The 20,946-nt window shown below is 37.1% G+C and overlaps 11 protein-coding genes across 11 annotated transcripts; 5 read left to right on the top strand and 6 right to left on the bottom strand. All coding sequences in view use genetic code 12, as the record gives it.

Moving 5' to 3' along the window:
* Positions 1 to 273: 273 nt before the first annotated feature.
* Positions 274 to 651, top strand: CORT_0F04360 (Acn9 protein; the record flags this gene model as incomplete). The annotated part of the gene is made up of 1 exon (XM_003870740.1): positions 274 to 651. The coding sequence occupies one exon, from the start codon at positions 274 to 276 to the stop codon at positions 649 to 651; it is 378 nt and encodes a 125-aa protein (XP_003870789.1).
* A 123-nt stretch (positions 652 to 774) lies between these two features.
* On the bottom strand, positions 775 to 1,368 carry CORT_0F04350 (Het1 sphingolipid transfer protein; the record flags this gene model as incomplete). Its single annotated transcript, XM_003870739.1, has 1 exon — positions 775 to 1,368. The coding sequence occupies one exon, from the start codon at positions 1,366 to 1,368 to the stop codon at positions 775 to 777; it is 594 nt and encodes a 197-aa protein (XP_003870788.1).
* A 259-nt stretch (positions 1,369 to 1,627) lies between these two features.
* On the bottom strand, positions 1,628 to 2,749 carry CORT_0F04340 (hypothetical protein; the record flags this gene model as incomplete). Its single annotated transcript, XM_003870738.1, has 1 exon — positions 1,628 to 2,749. The coding sequence occupies one exon, from the start codon at positions 2,747 to 2,749 to the stop codon at positions 1,628 to 1,630; it is 1,122 nt and encodes a 373-aa protein (XP_003870787.1).
* Positions 2,750 to 3,237: 488 nt separating this feature from the next.
* Positions 3,238 to 3,483, top strand: CORT_0F04335 (hypothetical protein; the record flags this gene model as incomplete). The annotated part of the gene is made up of 1 exon (XM_003870737.1): positions 3,238 to 3,483. One exon carries the CDS (start codon positions 3,238 to 3,240, stop codon positions 3,481 to 3,483), a length of 246 nt encoding a protein of 81 aa, XP_003870786.1.
* Positions 3,484 to 3,613: 130 nt separating this feature from the next.
* CORT_0F04330 (Vid27 protein) lies at positions 3,614 to 6,004 on the bottom strand (the record flags this gene model as incomplete). The annotated part of the gene is made up of 1 exon (XM_003870736.1): positions 3,614 to 6,004. The coding sequence occupies one exon, from the start codon at positions 6,002 to 6,004 to the stop codon at positions 3,614 to 3,616; it is 2,391 nt and encodes a 796-aa protein (XP_003870785.1).
* Positions 6,005 to 6,340: 336 nt separating this feature from the next.
* CORT_0F04320 (Hpa2 protein) lies at positions 6,341 to 6,817 on the bottom strand (the record flags this gene model as incomplete). The annotated part of the gene is made up of 1 exon (XM_003870735.1): positions 6,341 to 6,817. The coding sequence occupies one exon, from the start codon at positions 6,815 to 6,817 to the stop codon at positions 6,341 to 6,343; it is 477 nt and encodes a 158-aa protein (XP_003870784.1).
* Positions 6,818 to 9,448: 2,631 nt separating this feature from the next.
* CORT_0F04310 (Ard D-arabitol dehydrogenase, NAD-dependent (ArDH)) lies at positions 9,449 to 10,297 on the top strand (the record flags this gene model as incomplete). The annotated part of the gene is made up of 1 exon (XM_003870734.1): positions 9,449 to 10,297. One exon carries the CDS (start codon positions 9,449 to 9,451, stop codon positions 10,295 to 10,297), a length of 849 nt encoding a protein of 282 aa, XP_003870783.1.
* Positions 10,298 to 14,705: 4,408 nt separating this feature from the next.
* Positions 14,706 to 15,116, top strand: CORT_0F04295 (Pga59 adhesin-like protein; the record flags this gene model as incomplete). Its single annotated transcript, XM_003870733.1, has 1 exon — positions 14,706 to 15,116. One exon carries the CDS (start codon positions 14,706 to 14,708, stop codon positions 15,114 to 15,116), a length of 411 nt encoding a protein of 136 aa, XP_003870782.1.
* A 619-nt stretch (positions 15,117 to 15,735) lies between these two features.
* Positions 15,736 to 17,448, bottom strand: CORT_0F04290 (Dma1 protein; the record flags this gene model as incomplete). The annotated part of the gene is made up of 1 exon (XM_003870732.1): positions 15,736 to 17,448. One exon carries the CDS (start codon positions 17,446 to 17,448, stop codon positions 15,736 to 15,738), a length of 1,713 nt encoding a protein of 570 aa, XP_003870781.1.
* A 360-nt stretch (positions 17,449 to 17,808) lies between these two features.
* CORT_0F04280 (hypothetical protein) lies at positions 17,809 to 19,596 on the bottom strand (the record flags this gene model as incomplete). Its single annotated transcript, XM_003870731.1, has 1 exon — positions 17,809 to 19,596. The coding sequence occupies one exon, from the start codon at positions 19,594 to 19,596 to the stop codon at positions 17,809 to 17,811; it is 1,788 nt and encodes a 595-aa protein (XP_003870780.1).
* A 403-nt stretch (positions 19,597 to 19,999) lies between these two features.
* CORT_0F04270 (Vam7 protein) lies at positions 20,000 to 20,887 on the top strand (the record flags this gene model as incomplete). The annotated part of the gene is made up of 1 exon (XM_003870730.1): positions 20,000 to 20,887. One exon carries the CDS (start codon positions 20,000 to 20,002, stop codon positions 20,885 to 20,887), a length of 888 nt encoding a protein of 295 aa, XP_003870779.1.
* Positions 20,888 to 20,946: the final 59 nt, after the last annotated feature.

Genomic DNA, 20,946 nt, shown 5'->3' with positions numbered 1-20,946 from the left:
TCTCTCGGTGATCACTTGTCGTACGCGTTATTCCGTATTCAAAGTGCAAAGCCATCTAAGAACCCTGAACGATGCGTGTCTAACAACTAACAATCTATCTCTTGGTAGGCTTTGCTTTCGATACTTTATATATATGCTCTATGTGCAGGATTATTCTTTGAAAATCTATGATATGGTGGAAAAATCAAAACCTCAGTTACGTTAGCATGCATGGTTTGTAATAACACACATTTGGTCACGTACATACCCCTATCCAACTAGTTGAATTAACAAATGAGACCAACATTAGCACTTCGAGTGAGACCACGTCGTCCAGAACGACCAAACCAAACTCCGTTATTCCCACCATTGAAATTATACCGAGCCATACTACGAGCTCATGTTCATAAATTACCTCAAGACTTGCGTTATTTGGGTGACCAATACGTCAAAAAGGAATTCAAAGATCATAAAAAAATCGATAATCCATTGCATATAGTTGGTTTTTTAACAGAATGGCAAGATTATTTGAAACAAGTTGATGGAGGGAAATGGCTTGAAGGAAAATTGAGCAAGACGGAATTGGATAAGATGACCCCGGAGCAAATTGGTCAATTGTATGAATTGATGAAGGCAACAAAGAAAATCGGTGAGGATGAGGTACAAGATTAGAAGATATAGAGAAAGAGAATACAATGGTTAAAGAGGAATGGGACAATGTTCTATCAATAGAGTCTAAATATTTGTTATTATAGTTTTGAATCGTATTTATCGTCATATTCCAAAATTATCTCTTTATAATCCCTTACCATAGTTTCCCGATGCAAAAAAGTCAAAAATAATCTTGACAATCTTCTCCAAAGCTTCCAACCAAACCTTCAACTGCTCAGCAACTTTGGTTTGATCAGCTCCCAACTTAGCAAAGAAATCCTTTCTATAAGGGCATGCTTGCATGGCAAGTTTGAAAACTGGTTTAACGAACATACCATGATACTTTGACAAAGTTTTACTATAAGCATCAGTAAAAGTAGTAGTCAATTCTTTAGTTTGTTGATCAATAGTTTCTCTCATTGCTTGTGCTGTGAATTGTAAACCTCGTGATAACCATAATAACCCCTGAGTGGCAGTCTTGGTCTTGGTTTTCGATTCAGTTAGAATCAAATCTTGTAAAGTGGATGCGTTGGCCGGGTCTTCCAATAATTTTTTACGGATCTTGGCTATGTTACCATTCATATCATTTTGCACAACAACAAATGCAGTTGATCCTAATAAATCAAATAATTTGACAAGTGACTCGGAAGCTTGTAAGAAATCTGAGGTGTCGATCTTACCGTCGGTGATTTTCACGTCGGCAAATGACTTTTGCATTTCATCAAAGAATGTGGACATGTTGGAACTGTTAGAGTTGTGGTGGGTATCTGTTGTAGTGATGTGATAAAATGTGAGTTGCTTCTTGTTGGGTTGGGCAATGTGAGTTGAAAATGTGTTGATGAAATTTAATTCCTGTGTCAACAAAAGAGGAAAAAAAAAAGTTTATTACGCGTACGACATTAAAGAGGCTGTAACAGGGCTGTAGCAGAACTTAGTCTAAAAAGAAAAAGAAAGTGCATTATATCAAAGTATACCCCTCTGTTACAAAGCAAGAGCTTCACCATTCTAGATTATCAGCCCATTTGACTTTTTTCTCCTTCAATGAAGGATTATTATCTCCTCCACTAGATGTATTTTGAGAAACAATCTCCACTCCCATATCTCGTGCAGCACTTGAAGCTTCCTGTTTCTTGAGTTTGGCTAGATAATCTTTGAACTCCTTCTCTGAATAAAACCCAGTCAGTATTCCCTTTCTTGCATTATTCAATTTAAAATTAAACATTCGTATTATTGCCATTTGTTGAGCGTCATTGGAGTTTGTTGGGATCTGCACCACTTCATTTTCATGTTCAGGGAACGGTAGTGCTTCATTAGTGCATCCATTGAGCTCAGTAGCAAAATCCGTTGCTTGATTAACTAATCCAGTCAGAGATTCAATTAGGTAAACTTTGGCATCCTCAATGCTAAGACATGATTTTGATGGGGTAAGGGACTGGTGTCTTGGTTGACATACGCCTTCGGGAACGGATCTAGTGGCAACTTTTGTCGATGGCTTCTTGAATGGCAGGAAAGTTCTTTTCTGAATGTTGTTGGTTTCAACTAATGGCAAGCTTTTACGCCTAGTCAATGCTGGTGCCTTTTTCGTAACTTTATATGGCTTAGTTAGATTCTCCTTGTTTTCATTTTGGTGTATCCTAAAGTATTCACTAAGTTCAGGATTGATTTCATCAATAGGTCTTTTGAATCGATTGTTGAAAACCCTGGTCCTTGTAACATCATCCAACTCAAAATCAACCTCTTCCATCTGGTTCCATTCAACACATCCAAGAAACTTTTGATCCGGTGGCATCACTTTACAATCATGTAAATTTTGTAGGTTTCGTGTTGAAGTGATTCGCCTTTGTTGGACAATAAGGTTATTTGTGGCGTCAAATAACTCATTCGTATATCGATTGGTATTATCTTTATTTGGTGGAAGACATATTCGCAAGTTGTCTAGATGTGGTGGTACTGACTTAGGTCTAGTTGGGATGAACGTTTGATGGTCAAGTGATTGTTGTAGCAATTGCTGTTGTTGTTTGTGTACAGAATCCCCAAGCGGTAGAAGATCGTAATCGATTTCTTCAATTTCATCAATCAATTCATCATCTTCCAGCAGCGATAATAGTGATCTTGCCATTATGTGCTATAATCTGTGGCAGTGTGGGTGATAAACTGAAGATCCTCCTTCAATGGCGGATGGTTTTGTTATGGTGTATATATTTGGTGATGTATTTTTTTATCAGAAGACGTTTGTAGGAGAAAGAGAATGTTTATGATTTGTCTTTAATAGGAAATTATATCACGTGAATAACTACCTTATTACGATTGTACTGTTACCTGTCATCAAAAGACTGTACTTGGGCCCATTGGGGCAGATCATCGATTATGGATCGTTTGCTCTGCTATTATTCTACTTATAGGGTGTAATCGCTGATTCATAAGCCTATCCTTTACTCTATCCTACTGATCTAAAATTAGCCATTGACGAAAAAAAATCATCAATATTGCTCTAAACGTTAAGCTTGAACACTTCATCGAAGCTCTCCACACCGATCCAAAGTACAAATGCTCCCCTAAAAGAAACCACCACTACACCATCACTTTGTAACCACTAAATCTTTGAACATGAGACCACCACCAAACTCGATCCATGAATACTTGTATCGACTACTAATTGACTCTCCCGGTTTCAATCGATGGGTTCGTAAAATCCACGCCAGGATAAATCGTATACCATATGATCATTATCCAGATTTATCACAAGTTAAAGAAATTGATATACATGATTTTAAGCCCACTAGATTACAGAAACTAAATGCATTTAGACGAATTTGGGCACAAGAAATGAAAAACACATTCAAATTTTGGTAGAAGATTAGCTCGTTGAATTTGCTAGAACAAGTGTCTTCCTAAAGGTGTATTGAATTAAAATTTTGTATTAAAGAGAAACACTACCCACGAAATCAGAATTGAACTTCGGAAAAACAGTTTGGTGGCAGGACTACTTTTGAAACACATCCTTGGGATTAACCAAACTTCTCCGACTCACCATCGACACATCATCCTGCAACGCCATAATCAATTGATTATTCGATCCGTATTTGAAGTTGTCAGCAACAACATCTTGCTTGTATCTTTTAACGACATAAGGTACCGGATCATTTTTCAAAACCTTCAGTAAAGACCATGTAATTATATAATTATCAGTAGATGAAATGATCGTCGTTTCCTTTTGATCTAATCCTGTATTGAAGTAGGCTCTTGAAAATTGTAATTCTTTCTTGTGATTGGCATTGTTAATGAAAGCTTCATGTTCAGGTAAGAGATGTAACCTTCTTGGAGTTGGTTTCTTATCTTTATCGAAATAGGCTGTGAAACCTGATTTACCCGCATTTTTTTGACCTGCTGAAATCTTGGTATCAATTAACAAGATGTATGTCTTGCAAGTGGCCAAGATCCATCTACCATCTTTAGACACGTCAATACCAACAATAGGGTCACCCAAGGTCGGCAATGCTGTTTTGGCATTGACACCTAATCGATCAAATAATCGAATATCGCCTTTACCCGAACCCAAAGCAATATGTCCACTTTCAGTTGTAGCTAATGTCTGAAATTGATTGTTTGTGGTTTTATATTGTTTATAAGTTTGATCATTAACTAATTTGGTTCCTCTCAATCGAGGATCAATTTCAAAAAGTCCATTGGAAGAAATACCAGTCAATGTCTGTTGGTTTGTCAATTGGGCGAACTTGGAACTAGGAGCATATGATTTAATCGGTACGTTATCGGAAATTTTCCATTCTTCGACAATCTTACCTCGATTGAGATCCATTTTATAAAGTGCTTTATCATTTACGTCAGGGTTAGACAAGATCAAAAATTGATCTTCTTGATGAAGTAACATCTTTTGGGGATTGAAGTTGTGTCCTTTCAAGTCTGTGACATTGTTGATTGTTGTTTGGAAGTTCAATGACTTATCACACTGGCTAAACACTCCAATCTTGTCACCACGGGCTACATAAGCACGATCTTTATAACCAACACTCAAGTATGTGTTTTTATCCTTTTTTGCAAAGCTTTGCAACTCCTCATTGAATTTCTTTGTTGATTCATCAACCTCTGGTTCTTCTTCTTCTGATACCTCGTCCTCCTCCTCACTCACGGCCTCTTCTTTATCATTCAAATCCAAGTTTGAAAATGCATCAACAAAGTACCCATCTTCTCCTTTATCTGCACCAAATTTCTTCTTGTTTAATGTCTCATACATTGCAACAATGAATTTGTTCTGAAATTGAACCAAATCACTAAACTCGAGGAATTTTAATAACCACGAGTTGGCGACAATTTCATTATCTTTGAATGTATAATGGTTGAAGATAAAAGACAGATGTTCATAGTTGAATGTTGGATTCATATTCTTACTCACTGTTGCATTGATAGTCAATCCATCATTTGAAGTAATGTACAATGTTTGTTCCCATTTGCTCAAATTAATTAACTTCAATTCAACCGAGCTACTTTTCAACACAAATATACCGGTTGTAGAGTCGTACAAATGTAAGGCAAATCTTTTTGTTGAATAGACGACTTCACCTTTGGGAGCTACTTGTTTCTCATTTTCACTGGTTCCTGTGCTTGAGCTGTTGATATCTTCAGTATCAACAAACAATGCTTGTCCCTCTTCTTCCTTCAGTTGATCAGCATTTTTGAAATCCGGTTCGACTTCACTATGATCAGTTTCAGATTCCTCTTCATATTCCAAGTCATCAAAATTCAACAATTCCAGTTTTGGATTATGAATAAATTCCTTTAATAAACTGACGTCATTGATTTTAATTGAACTTTCGTGATACTTCTGTTCATACAAGCATTTATAAATAGTCATCATGAACGACTCAAAATCACTATTTCTCACATCATCATCAACAATAAATTCAAATTTATCACCTAAATCGCCATTCAAATCCTTCCAAGCAATGGCTTTTGAACTCCCATCAGATGCTACACCTTTGCGAAAAAATCTCAAGTCCTCAGTTATCGGAAACACCCATTCATCTTTCGAAGAGTGTCTTGAATCATATTTAGGATTTGGCAGAACAATTGATGAATTTGCCTCAATTTCATCATCTTCGTCCTCATCATATTCATCATCAGAATAGTTGGAATTGCTACTAAATTCACGTTCTCCTTCTTGATACACTTTTGTAATGCACAACTGATAGAAAAAGGGGGTTGTTGTTTGTTTAATTGCAGCATAAGCATCATTGTACAAACATTCAATTTCCCCTTTTGGTGACTGTTTTGATCGCGTTAGGAATAATTTTCCTGATGGAATCGAAGCAACTTCATCAGTTGGGGTTGTCCCTATAAACTTTTTGATAAAATTCATGTTCAATGACAAGGGGTGATTGGTTGCTAAAAAGGTTTTGACCAACAGGAGTTTTGTAAATCCTAACACGACATACGATTCAATCCGTAAACAAAAACAAAAAATAAAAGTACACAAAAGGGAAGCGCAACGTCGTGTACTTTGGCTGTGTTATCAAAGGCGGGCAGATCTAAGTAGTAGGTGTCAGCTTCATCAGTGAACTCGACTCAATTGAATAGATTAGAAGAACAATGGTCCTGAGCTTCAGGGAAACAGAATCTACAAAAGAGTAGTCGCAGAATCTTATACATTTAACAACTCAAAAGTTCATAACAATATAAAAGTCTAGTTCTTCTTTCAATCGGACAGATTTGGACGACGATAAAGTAAGAATCCAGATTTAACTCCCACTTTAGTATACAATAATTGAGCCCGATGATTCTCAAATTGAGTTGACCAGTAGCATTTCTCGCATTTCAATCGATCAGCTTCATCATAAACTGTCTCAATCAATTTCCTACCAACTCCATGTAATCTATTATCTTGACAAACAAATAAATCATTCAAATATAAAGCATCATTGATGGTCCAAGTATTACGATGAGTTAAATAGTTGGCAAATCCAATGATCCTGTCAGGTGAATTGGAATCAACGGCAACTAATGAGTAAACTGGTTCATTAGGATCAAGGAAACGAGCAAATGTAGTTTCGGAAATTTCTGGGGTAATTTTATCTAATGATTTGTAGAATTCAATGTAACCTCCTGTGCCAGTCCAAAGATTTAACCATTGTTGTTTATCTTTAGCTTCAATTGGTCTTATAATGACTGACATTGCAGAAAACCGTATAGAAGCTTTTACTTAAGAGTGATTCAGGTGCAGGTTTTTGGATGTACATATGTATATATATGTTGCTTGAATGACTCAGAAGAATCTTTCCTCCCCACTCTACAACCGAGAATGTCGCGCTAAACATTTCCAAATCGGAGGTGGTGAGCCTAAATACGAAGAAAAAAAACGTTTTTATTGTGCAAGGAGACTCAAGTCCGATTTGCACTTAGGTATAAAAGAGAAAAAGAGGTGAGTGAAGTGGGGTAAAGTCTAAACAATCAGTTGAGCTTTTCTGTAGACCAAGATAAGTTGGGGGAAGCGCTTGTCCTTTGAACTAAATAATAGTTTTTGCAGCTATTTGGTGTTTCGGTTGTATAGCTCCATGCACTTGAAAAATGTACATGATCATACGAATTGAGAGTTTGTGGACGATTTCATGAGTAAGGTTGAGAGAAAGGTCACAGAAACTTGTATTAATCATGGGATAGAGATCATTCTAATCATAGCGTTGATTCCTCTAGGCTATTTCCTTAACTTTTCATAGTATCTCGTATAAGTAGTGTATGGAGAGTAAGCATGAATGAAGTTGTACATTTCCTCTCTGACGATCACAGCCAATTTCGAATGTAATTGAGCCAACGCAATTACTTGATGTCGGTTGGATTGAGTGAAAATTATCTTTATCACCAATACAAGTAAATCTACGATTGATGCGTAAGTTTCTTGCTCACCGCCATTCAACATTGGGTAACACCATTGTTTCTAGTGAAAAAGTTGACTTTCCAGAGATATCTTCTGTAGATATACTTTCTTCTACGATCCCCTTCGTGGAGTTTCAAACTGGTAGAGCTATCATTGGAAAACATTTTTAATTGTTCTTTTAACGAAATTTGTTGTTTTGGTTGGAGGGGGGTAATTTGAAATATACTTAACCTTGAAATGCGGATCAACCCCTTTACGAGACATTCATTCTGACAACGTTGTACATTTATTGCTATGTATTGTATGCACAATGATATCATATCAGAAAGATGTGTTTCACTTTGATCTCATCTCAACAAAAGAAATATTAGATTCAGTTACACAAAACAAAAAAACTTTATAAAGAACAAAAAAAGGTGTGTATAGTAGTATATTGTCCTTAATAAAAGCAGTTAAATGACACGAAACGACTTCTAGTTGACTTAACATGTACTTATAGTAAGATGTTCCTGTATGTATGTAGCTATTAAATCCAAATTCGGTAAAAAGTACTGTATAATGGAAACGTTTTTCAAATAAAAAGAAACGTTATAGCACAACATTCTGCTTAAACTCATAGCCATAACAGGGTGTACATTGTGAGCAACAACTTCACAAAGCAACAAATACTGCATCTCTACATCATAAATACAGTCGAAAGGAAACGAAAAGCAACAGAAGATAAACGAACAAGTTGAGCAAGACTAACCGAGATTTGTATTTTGTAACTGTCGAGAAGTTGACGGTTTTGCGACATTGGCTTACGAAGTTTAGATTAACACCCCCTCTACTTCACTATTCTGCTGTAATACGTCATAATTCACTTCATCATACTCAATGAAATGCTGCTACTACACTGTGGCAAACATCATGTCGAGAATTTATTCCTATATAATTAATCAAATGGACATATCGGCGGTAATCGGCAATGATATATATCCGTTATCTTTGAAACCGATTTCAAATTCCACAATCTTATGAATGAAAACTGTGGCTATAAATAACAACGTACAAGGGTCAACAGAAAGGGGATGAAAGATGTAATGAGTGCTGATAGGCCCGCCTTTCTCTGTTTAAAGTTTGTATTTTGTATGAAATCGGAGGAATTATTTTATGTGTCCTGTATACAACAACAACAGTTCTCACTTTTTTTGTATAATTCTTCCGATGAAATCACATAGTAAAGAGAGAGAACAGGCACAGGTATTAATATGTCACACACAATGAAACGATTGGAATTTTTGACAGGAAGAAGTAAAGGAAGAATAAAAGTATAATCTCTCCGAAACTATACCCAGCCATAAACACTAAGAATATCCCATTCGGTAACTACTAACTTCTTATCTATGCATACCCCATATAAACTATTTGAATCTATGACCTTCCTTTGGTCTATTGCTATTGATCATCCACAACTTGAGTTGAAAGGCGGGGGGGCATGCACAAGAATTTATTATTTATTTGATTACTATTAATAGTTAATAATACTGTTGCATTCCCTTTCAGTTTCTATTCTACTATTACTCTTTCTCTCTGTATCCCTTTGTGTGTGTCTCTATGGAGGTGTGTATGTTAGTGCTAGGGGTGTATTACTGATATCAACATGGTCTATATACACAGTAATTCTATTGATTAGTAACAATAGGATGTTACACCCCCAATTTGTTTTGTGTATCGGTTACTGTTTCAAAAAAAGAAATTTAAGCGTTTTTATCAAACTGTGCGTACTGTACAAAAAAAAAGGAAAGGGGATGGGAATGGATAATTTGAAAATCATATAAATACCTAACCATATCTCTCTCACCACTCTTATCACCTGTTCATCTTTTTACTACGTATTCTTATATTAAACAACAAACTTATCAAATCAATCGTTATTAATCATATTTAACCATGGATCCATCATCATATTACGCATACGACAATATCGTCCCATCATTCAGACTAGATGGCAGATTAGCCATCTTGACTGGTGGTTCAGGTGGTTTAGCCGCTGTTGTCGCTAGAGCCTTACTTGCACAAGGTGCCGATATTGCCCTTATTGATGTCAATTTGGAAAGAACACAACAAGCCGCTAAGGAAATTTTACTTTGGGGTGAAGAACAAATGAAGGGCAAACACGAATCTCCAATTGGTCAAGTTTCTGCCTGGTCTTGTAACATCGGAGACGCTGAATCAGTCGAATTGACATTTAAAGCTATTAACGAACATCACGGTAAGATTTCAGACTTGTTGATTAATTCTGCGGGTTATGCTGAAAACTTCCCAGCTGAAGAATATCCTGCCAAGAATGCTGAATCCATAGTGAAGGTTAATGGATTGGGTGCATTTTACGTTTCACAATCATTTGCAAGACCTTTAATTGCTGCCAACAAGAAAGGTTCTATTATTCTTATTGGATCAATGTCGGGTACCATTGTCAATGATCCTCAACCACAATGTATGTACAATATGTCAAAGGCTGGTGTTATACATTTGGTTCGGTCATTGGCTTGTGAATGGGCTAAATATAACATCAGGGTCAACACTTTGAGTCCTGGTTATATTTTGACTCCATTGACTAGAAATGTCATTGCTGGTCATGCTGATATGAAGGCTGAATGGGAAAGCAAAATTCCAATGAAACGTATGGCTGAACCAAAGGAATTCGTTGGATCTATTTTGTATTTGGCTTCTGATTCCGCCTCATCTTATACTACTGGGCATAACTTGGTCGTTGATGGAGGTTACGAGTGTTGGTAGGCGGAACAGCAGAGCAGAAAGGGAAGGAGGAAATTTGAAGAGCATATCCATTAGTACTTAATTTTATGACTAAAGGAGAAAGAGAGACTTCACCGAGTGGAGCACATTCTCAATATCTGTACACTAGCAAGGCTTTGGCTTGTCTGATTTTAAGTTGTCATTTCATTTTTTTACTTTGATAGATTATAACTTTTTATTAATTCAACGTATATATTCAAAATATAATAAAAAAAGGGTTATTTAGGTAAAGAGAAAGAACATTGTAAAGTCGTAGTGAACGTGTTTGGTATAAAGTGGTGAAATTTTCTTCCCTCTCGTGCCGCCAATTACCGCTTCTAATGACACGTATTGAATGTCGCGTAATTTACGACACACTTACCTTGCACTCTACAGACCAAATGAATTAAGCTTATCAATTCACAATAAATTTAGGGTACCTCTCAGCCACAGCAATACATAACCTTTAATGGGTCTAACCACTCTGTGTATGAAGCATACAACAAACTATAACGTCTTCCCTTAAAGTTACAAATGGTAAGCTACTGTAATATGCGTGTCCTGTTTAAGTAATAATCACCCCATACCAGGCACTAGAAATCTGTGTCACTTGTTGGCTTTATGCGACAAGACAAAGGCCATCAAGCAAAAACTGCATTTCGCACATTGCCTCAGAAAATATATGCTCTGGTTATTGAATAACTAGTGACAAAATTTTCAATAGCGATTAGTTACACACCTAGATTTTTACCAGAAAAACAGACAGTATCATAGTATTACTTGAATGGTAAATAAACATAAGGTATAGTTTATTTAACTTTATCGATTTTCTAAAAAACTTTGCATCAGTGAAGTCTCTAGGTGACATATCAATCACAGGTTGCAAAAACTCATTGATCGAAATTTACATCAAAATTAGCACAAAAAAAGCAGATCTACACATCATTAGAATTATACATTTCTTTACACATTGAACAGTAAGATAGAGCAAAGTCGTACTATCACTTTGGAAGAATTTACTTATTTTGCTCACTTTTACGGTTCTCCTATACCGCCCAACGAAAACGTGTTTACCTATAAAGAGATTATGTTGGTTGCAAAGTCAAAGAGCAAAGTTGATTTTTTCTCTTCCACTACACAATACTATTCAACCGAAGAAAGGCATAGATCACTTTATCAGCAAGTCTGAGCATAATACTGAGCGAGTGAGAGAATTTCAAGGTCCCACATAGATGGTAAGGAAAGACCGTATGTATGGCAAATGCCACAGAACGATTTTAGTTACACAAGTCCCCTTCACATTGCAATCGCAGTGCGGCAGGTGGCGTTCATTACTGCAATTGCTCAAGCAAGTGACGTTGATATGCAATCGTGAAGAAGTACAAACATACACAATAAACGCGAGAAGTAATTGCACATCCATTAAATCAAAGTTATTTAAGCTTGCTCGCTTGTGATTTACCATTCTCAAATGTGCCACAAACGATTTGAAAAAAAAAAACAAAGACCATCCTTCTTTCAATATTTAATGCGCGTGGCTTAAGGTATTTGTACCACCACCGCCACCACCACCGTCATGACCCGCCAAAAGGAAAGAGACATTCAATTATGTAGTTGTACTGCGCTCTGCATAAACATTCCAAGGGAGAAACATAATCTAGAAGCATTTCACCATGTGAGGTGAAATCCACCTTATCGGCACATACCTCACCTGTTTTAGTTACCACCGTATGTTGTTACCTACCTTTAACTAAAACTTTGGATCAATTACCGCATTGGTAACGGTGTTTGTTTATATTTTGATCAAATCAAGTAACAAAAATGAAAACACAGTGACGCGCTCTTTTTTTGGAGTTGTAAAGGGTAATTGTATTTTGTGTACATGTAACAACAGTTGTATTCTTAAATTTAACCCTATATCCATGCTCTTCCTCATGCCGCTGAATCTTGGCAAGAGCAGAAGGAAAAGCGTGGCTTCGTTTTCGTAAATAGTGACTTAAATGTAACTTGGTGTAAGGGGAAGAGATAGAGAAGAAAAAGGACAAAACATACCGTGTCTGTGGCCTCATGTGCAACTGCAATTGCAAACCAAACAGCAAATTAATCATGCCATGTTCTACCATGATGATGAGGGTACAAACTGAATGAGAGAGACGGGTTTGCAATTTCCGAGGGAGATAATTGTTCTCCTCTCGCCCCAGGTCCATTATTGTAACCACAACAATGCTAGACAATCGAGCTTTTAAACAAAGGAAAACATCTTCTATATTTCTAAGCCAGCTTTTTTTTATTATAATTGAACAATGCCTAATAATGTAATGTTTTGAATTACTACTTTAAGATAGCCGATGTTCCACATGGGCATTGGGCCACGAGGGGAGGAGGTTATGAAATTACGAGTGAACTAAGTGATTATAGTATAGCTGGCTGAAGCAAGTAATTGCCCCCCCTTCTTTATTGGAATTTACTCAATCAAGTAAATAATTGTGCAATTTTGAAGTATTATTTTGAACCTGGTCCTTATCTCCTATTTTGTGCTTCCCATTGGCATTACATCTCCATATTATGAACCCACGAGACAGCTTTTTATCGTATCGGAAAAATTTTAAACTGGCAAAGTGAAGCTGGATCAGCAAACGCCAAGAGCCCCCATCAAGTTACAGGACACCCCTTACCGTAGTCTTTTGATCACATTTTCGTACTTTGTCATGTGTAATACTGTAAAGTCTATTAGGTTTAGTCACAGTCAAAAGAATGTTAAAAGTCTTCTACTGGTTAAAAGACAACAATATGCAGGACATACATATATATATATATATTAAAATAAAAAAGCACAAAATAGAATTTCTATATACAGGATCCAGGGTAAAAAATTTTTGCTTCTTTAAAGCTCGGGTATAATACAAACTTCCCATTAATTTCTCCGTTTCGCATGCCAGTGATGTACATTTACAAAGCGGAGTTACATACCAAAGTAGCAATTTAACTCGTAGTTTCAACACAGCTAAGTAACCAATAGAAAATTCAACCCAAAATTTATTAAACTTTGAATTCTAGTGATAAGCGGTATGGAAGGCGGACTTTACTTTAAACAGAAAAAAAGAACAAACCGAAACCGAAACCAAAAATGGTAACAACTATGACTAATACGGAAACTGTTGTGAATTGCAGTGAGCGCTCCCCTCTCTCTTTTCCCCTTGCCTGTCTGTCAAAAATTATTTTGGACTCATACCATCTGTTTTTGTTTGTTTGTTTGCTTTCTATGTCGAATAAACAATCAAAACAAATCGGATGAGGACCACTCCGTTTCTTTTTTTTATTTGTTACCTTCGCACGACACACACAAGCAAGCAAACGTTTCTTTTTGAAGTTATTTTCATATTTATCTTTTTAACTGCGGCGACTCGACACACAACGAATGCTAAGAAAAAAAATAACAGCCAGGACTCAGATCAAATGAAATTCTTGCAATTAGTAAAAACGGATAATCATAAAAGGACAAGATTTTTGTACTCACAGTGGACTGTACTGAGCATCAGATCTGGATAAGAAAAAGAGAGGATATAGAGAGAGCGATATTGTTACACGCGGATGGGGCGGCAAAAGATTACTAATTTGCCATTTTTTTGCGTTTTGGGGAAAAAGAATGGGGATAGCAAGTTATGAGTCCTTTTGTACGTCTAAAATCGTAAACAAACTCTCCAATACAAAATTAGCTTCAGCCAGGAAGTTTGTAGAAATAGGAGCAATGGATTTATTAACAATACGAAGAACTCATACTTTCAATGGCACGAGATTATTAATTTTTAGCTTTTGAATTTCTTTTTTATTCATTTTTGTAACTCGTTTAATATTTTATTTTGCAGTGTTTATTTTCTTTTTTTATATTTTTTCTGTTGAGTTGCTATTTTTAAACTAGTGAATAATCCCAATCGGGCTATGCAGTTTCCTAAAACAGAAATAATTGTGCACAGTACACTACCGCACACGATGTAATATCGTCGTACTGCATATGCCCTTAAATAACAATAGAAATAATATTAATGAACTCATAAGAGTAGTGCCGTTACCAAATATAGAGCAATAAGAACAATGCAAAAATACTAAAACACTAAAAAATCCCAAAATCTCGAGTTTAAATGAACTCAAAACCAAATCAGGCGGCGAAATAAACAAAGCAGCTTTTGTATGACTAAAACAAAAGCCTCTACACTATGAGAGATGCTGCATTTTGCATTGTTTTTCTACTTCTAAACTATTCGCCTTCATAAGTTGAAGAGTTAGAATTTTTTCCATTATAAATTAAGCTCAAGATCCCCCTGCTAAGACTTTTTTTCTCTTCCTTTTTTTTTCTTTTTCTCTTCATTAAACCTTACACTCGCTTAATCTACAACATATATTAATATCAGAAATGCAATACTCAAAAGTCGCTATCTTGTCCGCCGTCGCTGGTTCAGCCGTCGCTTCATACAACTCAACTGTCACTGACATTGCCACCACTGTTGTCACCATCACTTCTTGTGAAGAAAACAAATGTACTGAAATTCCAGTTACCACCGGTTTAACCACTGTCACTGACGTTGACACCATCTACACCACTTACTGCCCATTGTCAACCACCGAAGCTCCAGCTTCATCAGCCGAAGAATCTAAATCAACTGTTGCTGCTGAATCATCTGCTCCAGCTTCATCAGCTGAAGAATCTAAATCAACTGTTGCTGCTGAATCATCAGAAGCTCCATCAGTCTCTTCATTCGAAGCCGGTGCTGGTAAATTGCAAGTCGGTGCTGCTTTGGTTGGTGCTGCTGCTTTGTTATTGTAAGTTTATTAGGGAAACCACAAACATTTAAAAATACGTGTATTTTTTATAGTTCTTAATATAATTTTATAATAATAGTAGCTGTTTGAAGAAAGTTCACATTGTAGTTGTCATTCTTTTCTATGTTGGTTGTTTATGGTCTCTTGATTTCGGGTATTTAAAAATAATTCACTTGACATATTGTTTGCCTAGAAAAAGTGATTGACGAAAGGGATGAAAAAATAAAAAAACGTTCAATATTATTACCAAAATAGTCCAGATAGTTTCTCAATTTGGAATATTGTATTGAATCAAACGTTGGTTAATCAGAGGGATGCGCTTGTCAACAAGAGGGTGTCTTGCCCCTCGTGCATTAACGGCTGAACTGATATATTACTGAGCGATCTTCGCTATTCTCTGGATTTTAGTCAGCGTGTGGCTGATAAAAGACTTCTCTTCAAACTGATTTCAGCAATCTTCATATATACACCATTATATTCTCTAGCAAACCTCTACATGTCCTCCCCATTCAATAACTAGAAAAAAACATGATAATTATAACTCTAGATACACACGCCATTCCCCTCTTTCCCTATACATAATGCATACACACTTTCAAACTTCAATATTCCCCCCCTTTGCCTCAATCATCATCATCATCTTCCAAGTCAGTCTCCAAATCACACATTGTTCGACAATTAGGGCAATAAAATTGAGGATAGCTCTTGATAATGATCGGCCTGATACATTTATAATGCCATGCATGTGAACAAGGACTTATAAACAACGCTTGACATGGTTCAACCTTCATTAGACAAATGGCACACTCACTATTGTCTGTGGACCCTGGTTCACCATTATTACCAGTACCAGCGCCACTATTTGCCAATATATTCGGATCACTTATACTCAAGTTCCTAAACTTCTTGTGAATTTCCAAATTGAATTGATTCACTTTACGTTGCCAACTCTTGTTAAATTCACATCTCATCTTAACACATCGATAAACTTCCTCTGTTCCTCCACGATAATCCATACCCAATTGAATTATGTCTCCATCAATCACTGGCATCAATGAACTTTCTTGAGATGCTGGTGAAAGTCTAATGTGATTGAGAAATGTACCCAGTGATGATTTGCAATCTTTGAGAAACCATTGCCCATCCTCATTACAATCCAATAGTGCATGTGTACGTGAAACAACTTTCGACTTAAAAACTATGGGAGCTGAGGATCCTTGTGCTGCATGTGCTGCGGCTTTGTTCTTTTCAGTATACCGGCCAATACTAACTTTAGCTCCTGGCTTGATTTTACGTATGATTGGGGAGAAATATAGCCCACTTGAAGATGATGAGTGATCAATTAATGGTGTTAAACGAACTGAAAAGGTTCCATCTTTATCCTTACCCTCGTCAGACGTTTGTTTCGTGTCTTGCGCCGAGGAGGAGTTGGGCTCGCTAGATACAAGATTAAAGGATGATGATGATACGGCTGTAGCGGTTGGTTGTGGTTGGGGCCTCAAAACATCATCAGCAGTTTCAGTGGCAGCTTCAGGTGGTTCCTCAAGTGTATCGTGAAATGCAGTAACATTGGCGTCATTGATATCCTCATCAACATAGCTGTTCAAATTACCCAATGTGGGACTATTTGACATTAATTGAAGGGATGAGTTTTGCATATGAGATCCCAGTAGATGCCTGGTGGGAGGCTGTTGCGGTGGCAGCTGCTGTGAAGGGTGTGGTTGCAGTTGTGCTGATGACGTTCCCGTGGAGGTTAAAATAGCTTTGTGTTGTTGTTGTTGTTGTTGTTGTTGTTGAGGCTGTTGTGCTGGTGACACTGGAGTCGAGTTTGCTCTTGCCGGTTGTGTTTGTTGCTGCTGTTGTTGTGGTGGTGGCGCTGATTGGGGTGTCTGATGGGAACTAGATGCATCTGACTGTGGTTGTGATCTCATGCTAAAACTGCTCAAGAAATGCAATCCAAATGAAGGTCTTCTTGAAACCAGGGGTTGTTGATGCAGTCGTGCTCGTTGTCTTTGAGTTGGTTGCACCGGTTGCATTGGCTGTGAAGGTTGCGCCAGTTGCGGCCGCACCTGTTGATGCTGTGGTTGTTGCTGTTGCTGTGTCTGCTGTTGTTGTTGGAGAAGTTCCAGTTGTTGATTTTGTTGAGGAGTTGGACGATGCAATTGCTGAGACGCAAGGCTTGGATTAGGATCAGTTGAAACTAATGCTGGTGATGGAGGACTACTAGATCCAGATAACGAGTTTAAATTATGCGTTGAGCCTGATTTGCTGGTTGATAACAATCTAAGTGGTTGAGTGATGTGTTCTCTAGTCAAGATTGATGAGCTCTCAGGCATTATAGCAACTCTTTGACTTTAAAAGATTGAGTGTGAAGTCTTGGATATCTCGAGCTTCTAACGTGATGGTGATATTGGTAATGTAGTGAAGCCGTATATTATCTGTTTGGATATTGTATTACACCCTATGATGTGTTATCCACTTCTATCTGGTTTATTGTACAGTTTAGGAAATAAAATTGTTTTAGAACGGGTGAGCTTTATTGTTGACAAAAAGATTTTAATTGAAACGAACAATTAACAATTTTGTTTCAATTTACACGAACACACTACACCACACCAAACATCAAAACCCCTATATTACCCAGCTACAGAGACATCAACTATTCAACTAAAAGAACTAAATATCTCTAAACTGTACTAATATTCTTGTTCACCTATTAAACGCAACAACAATTGTTGTAACTCTTTTCTTCCCTTTGAACTTCTCCAAATAAAATGATCACTATTTTCAGCAATCACCCATTCAGCGGTTCTTGAACTCAATTTTGTCAACTCTCGTTGCCATTTACCCCAGTTCAACGATTTTTTAATCATGAAATCTGACGAAATGACTCCAACTTGTAACTCATTTATGTCAGCCTCTCTAATTTCATTATATGACAAAATACCTGATATTAGTTGTTCCTGACATCTAGCACGAATGTATTTCGACTGATAATACATATCCCTACCAAACACTCGACTCTTGCTGGAAAATTTCATGGGGTGGAAAAACCAATGGAAACTCGGGATGATACCCAACGGCGAAATGAAACCCTTTAACCATAATTTGATACCGGTTATATTGTCCATAACTTCCAAGGAATGTTTAAATACCTTGGTTGATTCATTCTTCTTTCCTGACCCGCTAAATGGCCATTTCTTCAACAAGTCAGCCGGCCAAGCGTCAACAAAGAGGACTGAATGAATTTTAGCTCTATGTCTACTGGCAAACATTCGAGCATATAATCCACCAATATCAAATCCAACCACGGCAAATGGGCCCTCAATCCCTTGTGACTCTAATGCTTCTGAAAGATAATCAACAACAATGCCAATACTTTGTGGTGGTGGTGCAGAGTCGGAAAAACCATACCCAGGTCTATCCCAAATACAATATCTCTCAACTTTGTCCAAATGATGCAACTCTTCGATCCATTCTTGGAATACTTCACTCGAAGTCATTTGACCTCCTTCGACCAAGACTATTGGCTGATCAGATTTTTTATCGTACACATCACCAAAGCAAGCTAAATGTACTCTGAATTGGTTGTTATTCACTGGAATCAATTGTCCCCAAGGTTTCTCATGAATATCAAAGCAATGCAACCATATAGTTAAACTGATACACCAAACAACCCATAAAATGAACAACTCGAAAATGGTCTTAACGAAAATGATAAACAATTCTCGAACAGTCTTACGCTTTTCAACTCTTCCAGTATATCTAATCTCTTGGTAATGCTTAGCTTCTTCAACCCAATAGTCAATTAGAGAATTAAGCAACGAGGTAAGGGCAGTCCACAAGATCAAGAAACTACCCAAAAAACCTTGCTCTTGCCTCGTTTCAGGAATAGCAATAACCAAAATTAAATCAATTAGCAACAACCCCAGGACTATATACCCACCAATACGTTCATAGTAAGCAGGCACAACAAAGGATGCCTGATTCAATCCGTTAATCAATAAACATATCAATACCAAATCGATTTGTAAAAACGATTTACCTCTATTGTTAAATCCGGGTATGGGGAAAAAGTCACTGAATAACAAAACAAAGAATAATACTAGATTGACAAAGACTAAAACCGTTTGGATGTATTTTAGTAACTTTATTCTATCCAAGTTCAATGGAGATACAATTGGGTCATCTGGGTCTAACAAGGCTTGGGTTTCCATGTCTGATGAAGAAAGTCGATCATCGGCCGGTACACGGCTTTCCCTAATGGGTTCAGGATTGTCTTGATGCAAGCGTTCGCCTTCTTGCCCTCCATTCCCCTCGGACCTGCCACTGTGAATCCGTTCACTATTTGAGTCAGATTGGTCCACTGCTTGGTATTTTGACATGGTAGATGTATGGCGACAATGGTGCAATGGTGCAATGAAGATGGGTGTTTTAGTCAATTCGCAGCAATTTAAGAGAATTTCGATGACTGAGAATTTCATTTGCGCGTGGAGAATGTCACAAGCGAAGAACTTAAAAGAACATACATCTCAAACAGAGATCTCATATATGATGTTTCACAGAGATAAGGAGGTGAAGTATTGGGTCCATCCAGTCAAAATACAATGTCCACATTCCCTGTAGTCGAACTGTATGATAGTAGTATGTTTCCGAAGTCATAGTGTACGTTGAAGGTAACTGTAAATTGACAATAAACTAGCGTTCACTTCAAAGGAGAAGCTGGATTTAGTATGGGTGAACATTTCCCATATTCTATTGTTTTCTAAAGCTGCTGATGTGACGACACCTCTGTAGTTTCCATCGTCAGAACTTTATCAATCGCGTTCAGCGAAAGACGGAAAAATATCCACGCCCAAACTAACACACATTACATATAACGCCCTCATGCCCGTAACGATACCCACGGAAGTCGAAATCGATGGCTCTACATATTACCAAATTGACATCAAACTACCGCTTCGAACATACTCCATCAAAAAGCGATACTCAGATTTTGAACAACTAGTTGATACTTTATGTCATGAATTGGGCATTAATCATAAAGATTTCCCTTACGCATTACCAGGCAAACGAATCAACTGGTTGAACAAATACAACGTGATCGAAGAAAGGAAAAGAGGTCTTACCGAGTTTCTTAATGCCATGATCGACGACCGCTCGCTACAGAATGAACGTGAGTTTATAAACTTTTTACAATTGCCCAAAAACTTCAAATTTCAAGATCGACCCCAGGTGACAAATGAAAACTGGCATGAGTTATATCGTAAAACAAAGACTGAACTTTTTGATCTACTGACTACCTATGGCTCAAATTTGATTAAATTGAAAGAACAAATTAGAAAATCTATCCAACCTTCAATAACTGACTTGATCACTTCCAGTTCTATTGAAGACAAGACTGAATCGCAAAGACGAAGGGATATGATTAGTCAACTACAATCGAAAATAGATGAAATGTTGATTCAACCACAACAACTGAATGTCAAGGCATTTTCGCGAGTATTGGGTGGAGGTGGAAATGTTAAAGAGACGGAGGAAACTCTCCCTTTGAATAACAAGGAACTTTTACAACATCAAGTGCAGATACATCAAACCCAAGATCAAGAATTGGAACAATTGAGAAAAATTATTGCTCGACAACGACAGATTGGGGAGACAATTAGTGCAGAAGTTGAAGAGCAGAATGCAATGTTGGACCAATTTAATGAGGAGGTGGAGCAAACCACAGATAAAATTAAACAAGCAAGGAGAAGAACGAGAAAGATATTGTGATAAGAGACGTATTCCGATGAGATGAAGTTGGTCTTTTCAATTACCTAACGAATATAGAA

The sequence above is a fragment of the Candida orthopsilosis genome, assembly GCF_000315875.1.
Source record: "Candida orthopsilosis Co 90-125, chromosome 6 draft sequence".
NCBI lineage: Eukaryota > Fungi > Ascomycota > Pichiomycetes > Serinales > Debaryomycetaceae > Lodderomyces > Lodderomyces orthopsilosis.
Note: the sequence above shows the minus strand (reverse complement) of the source record. Positions and strands in the feature narration are given on the sequence as shown.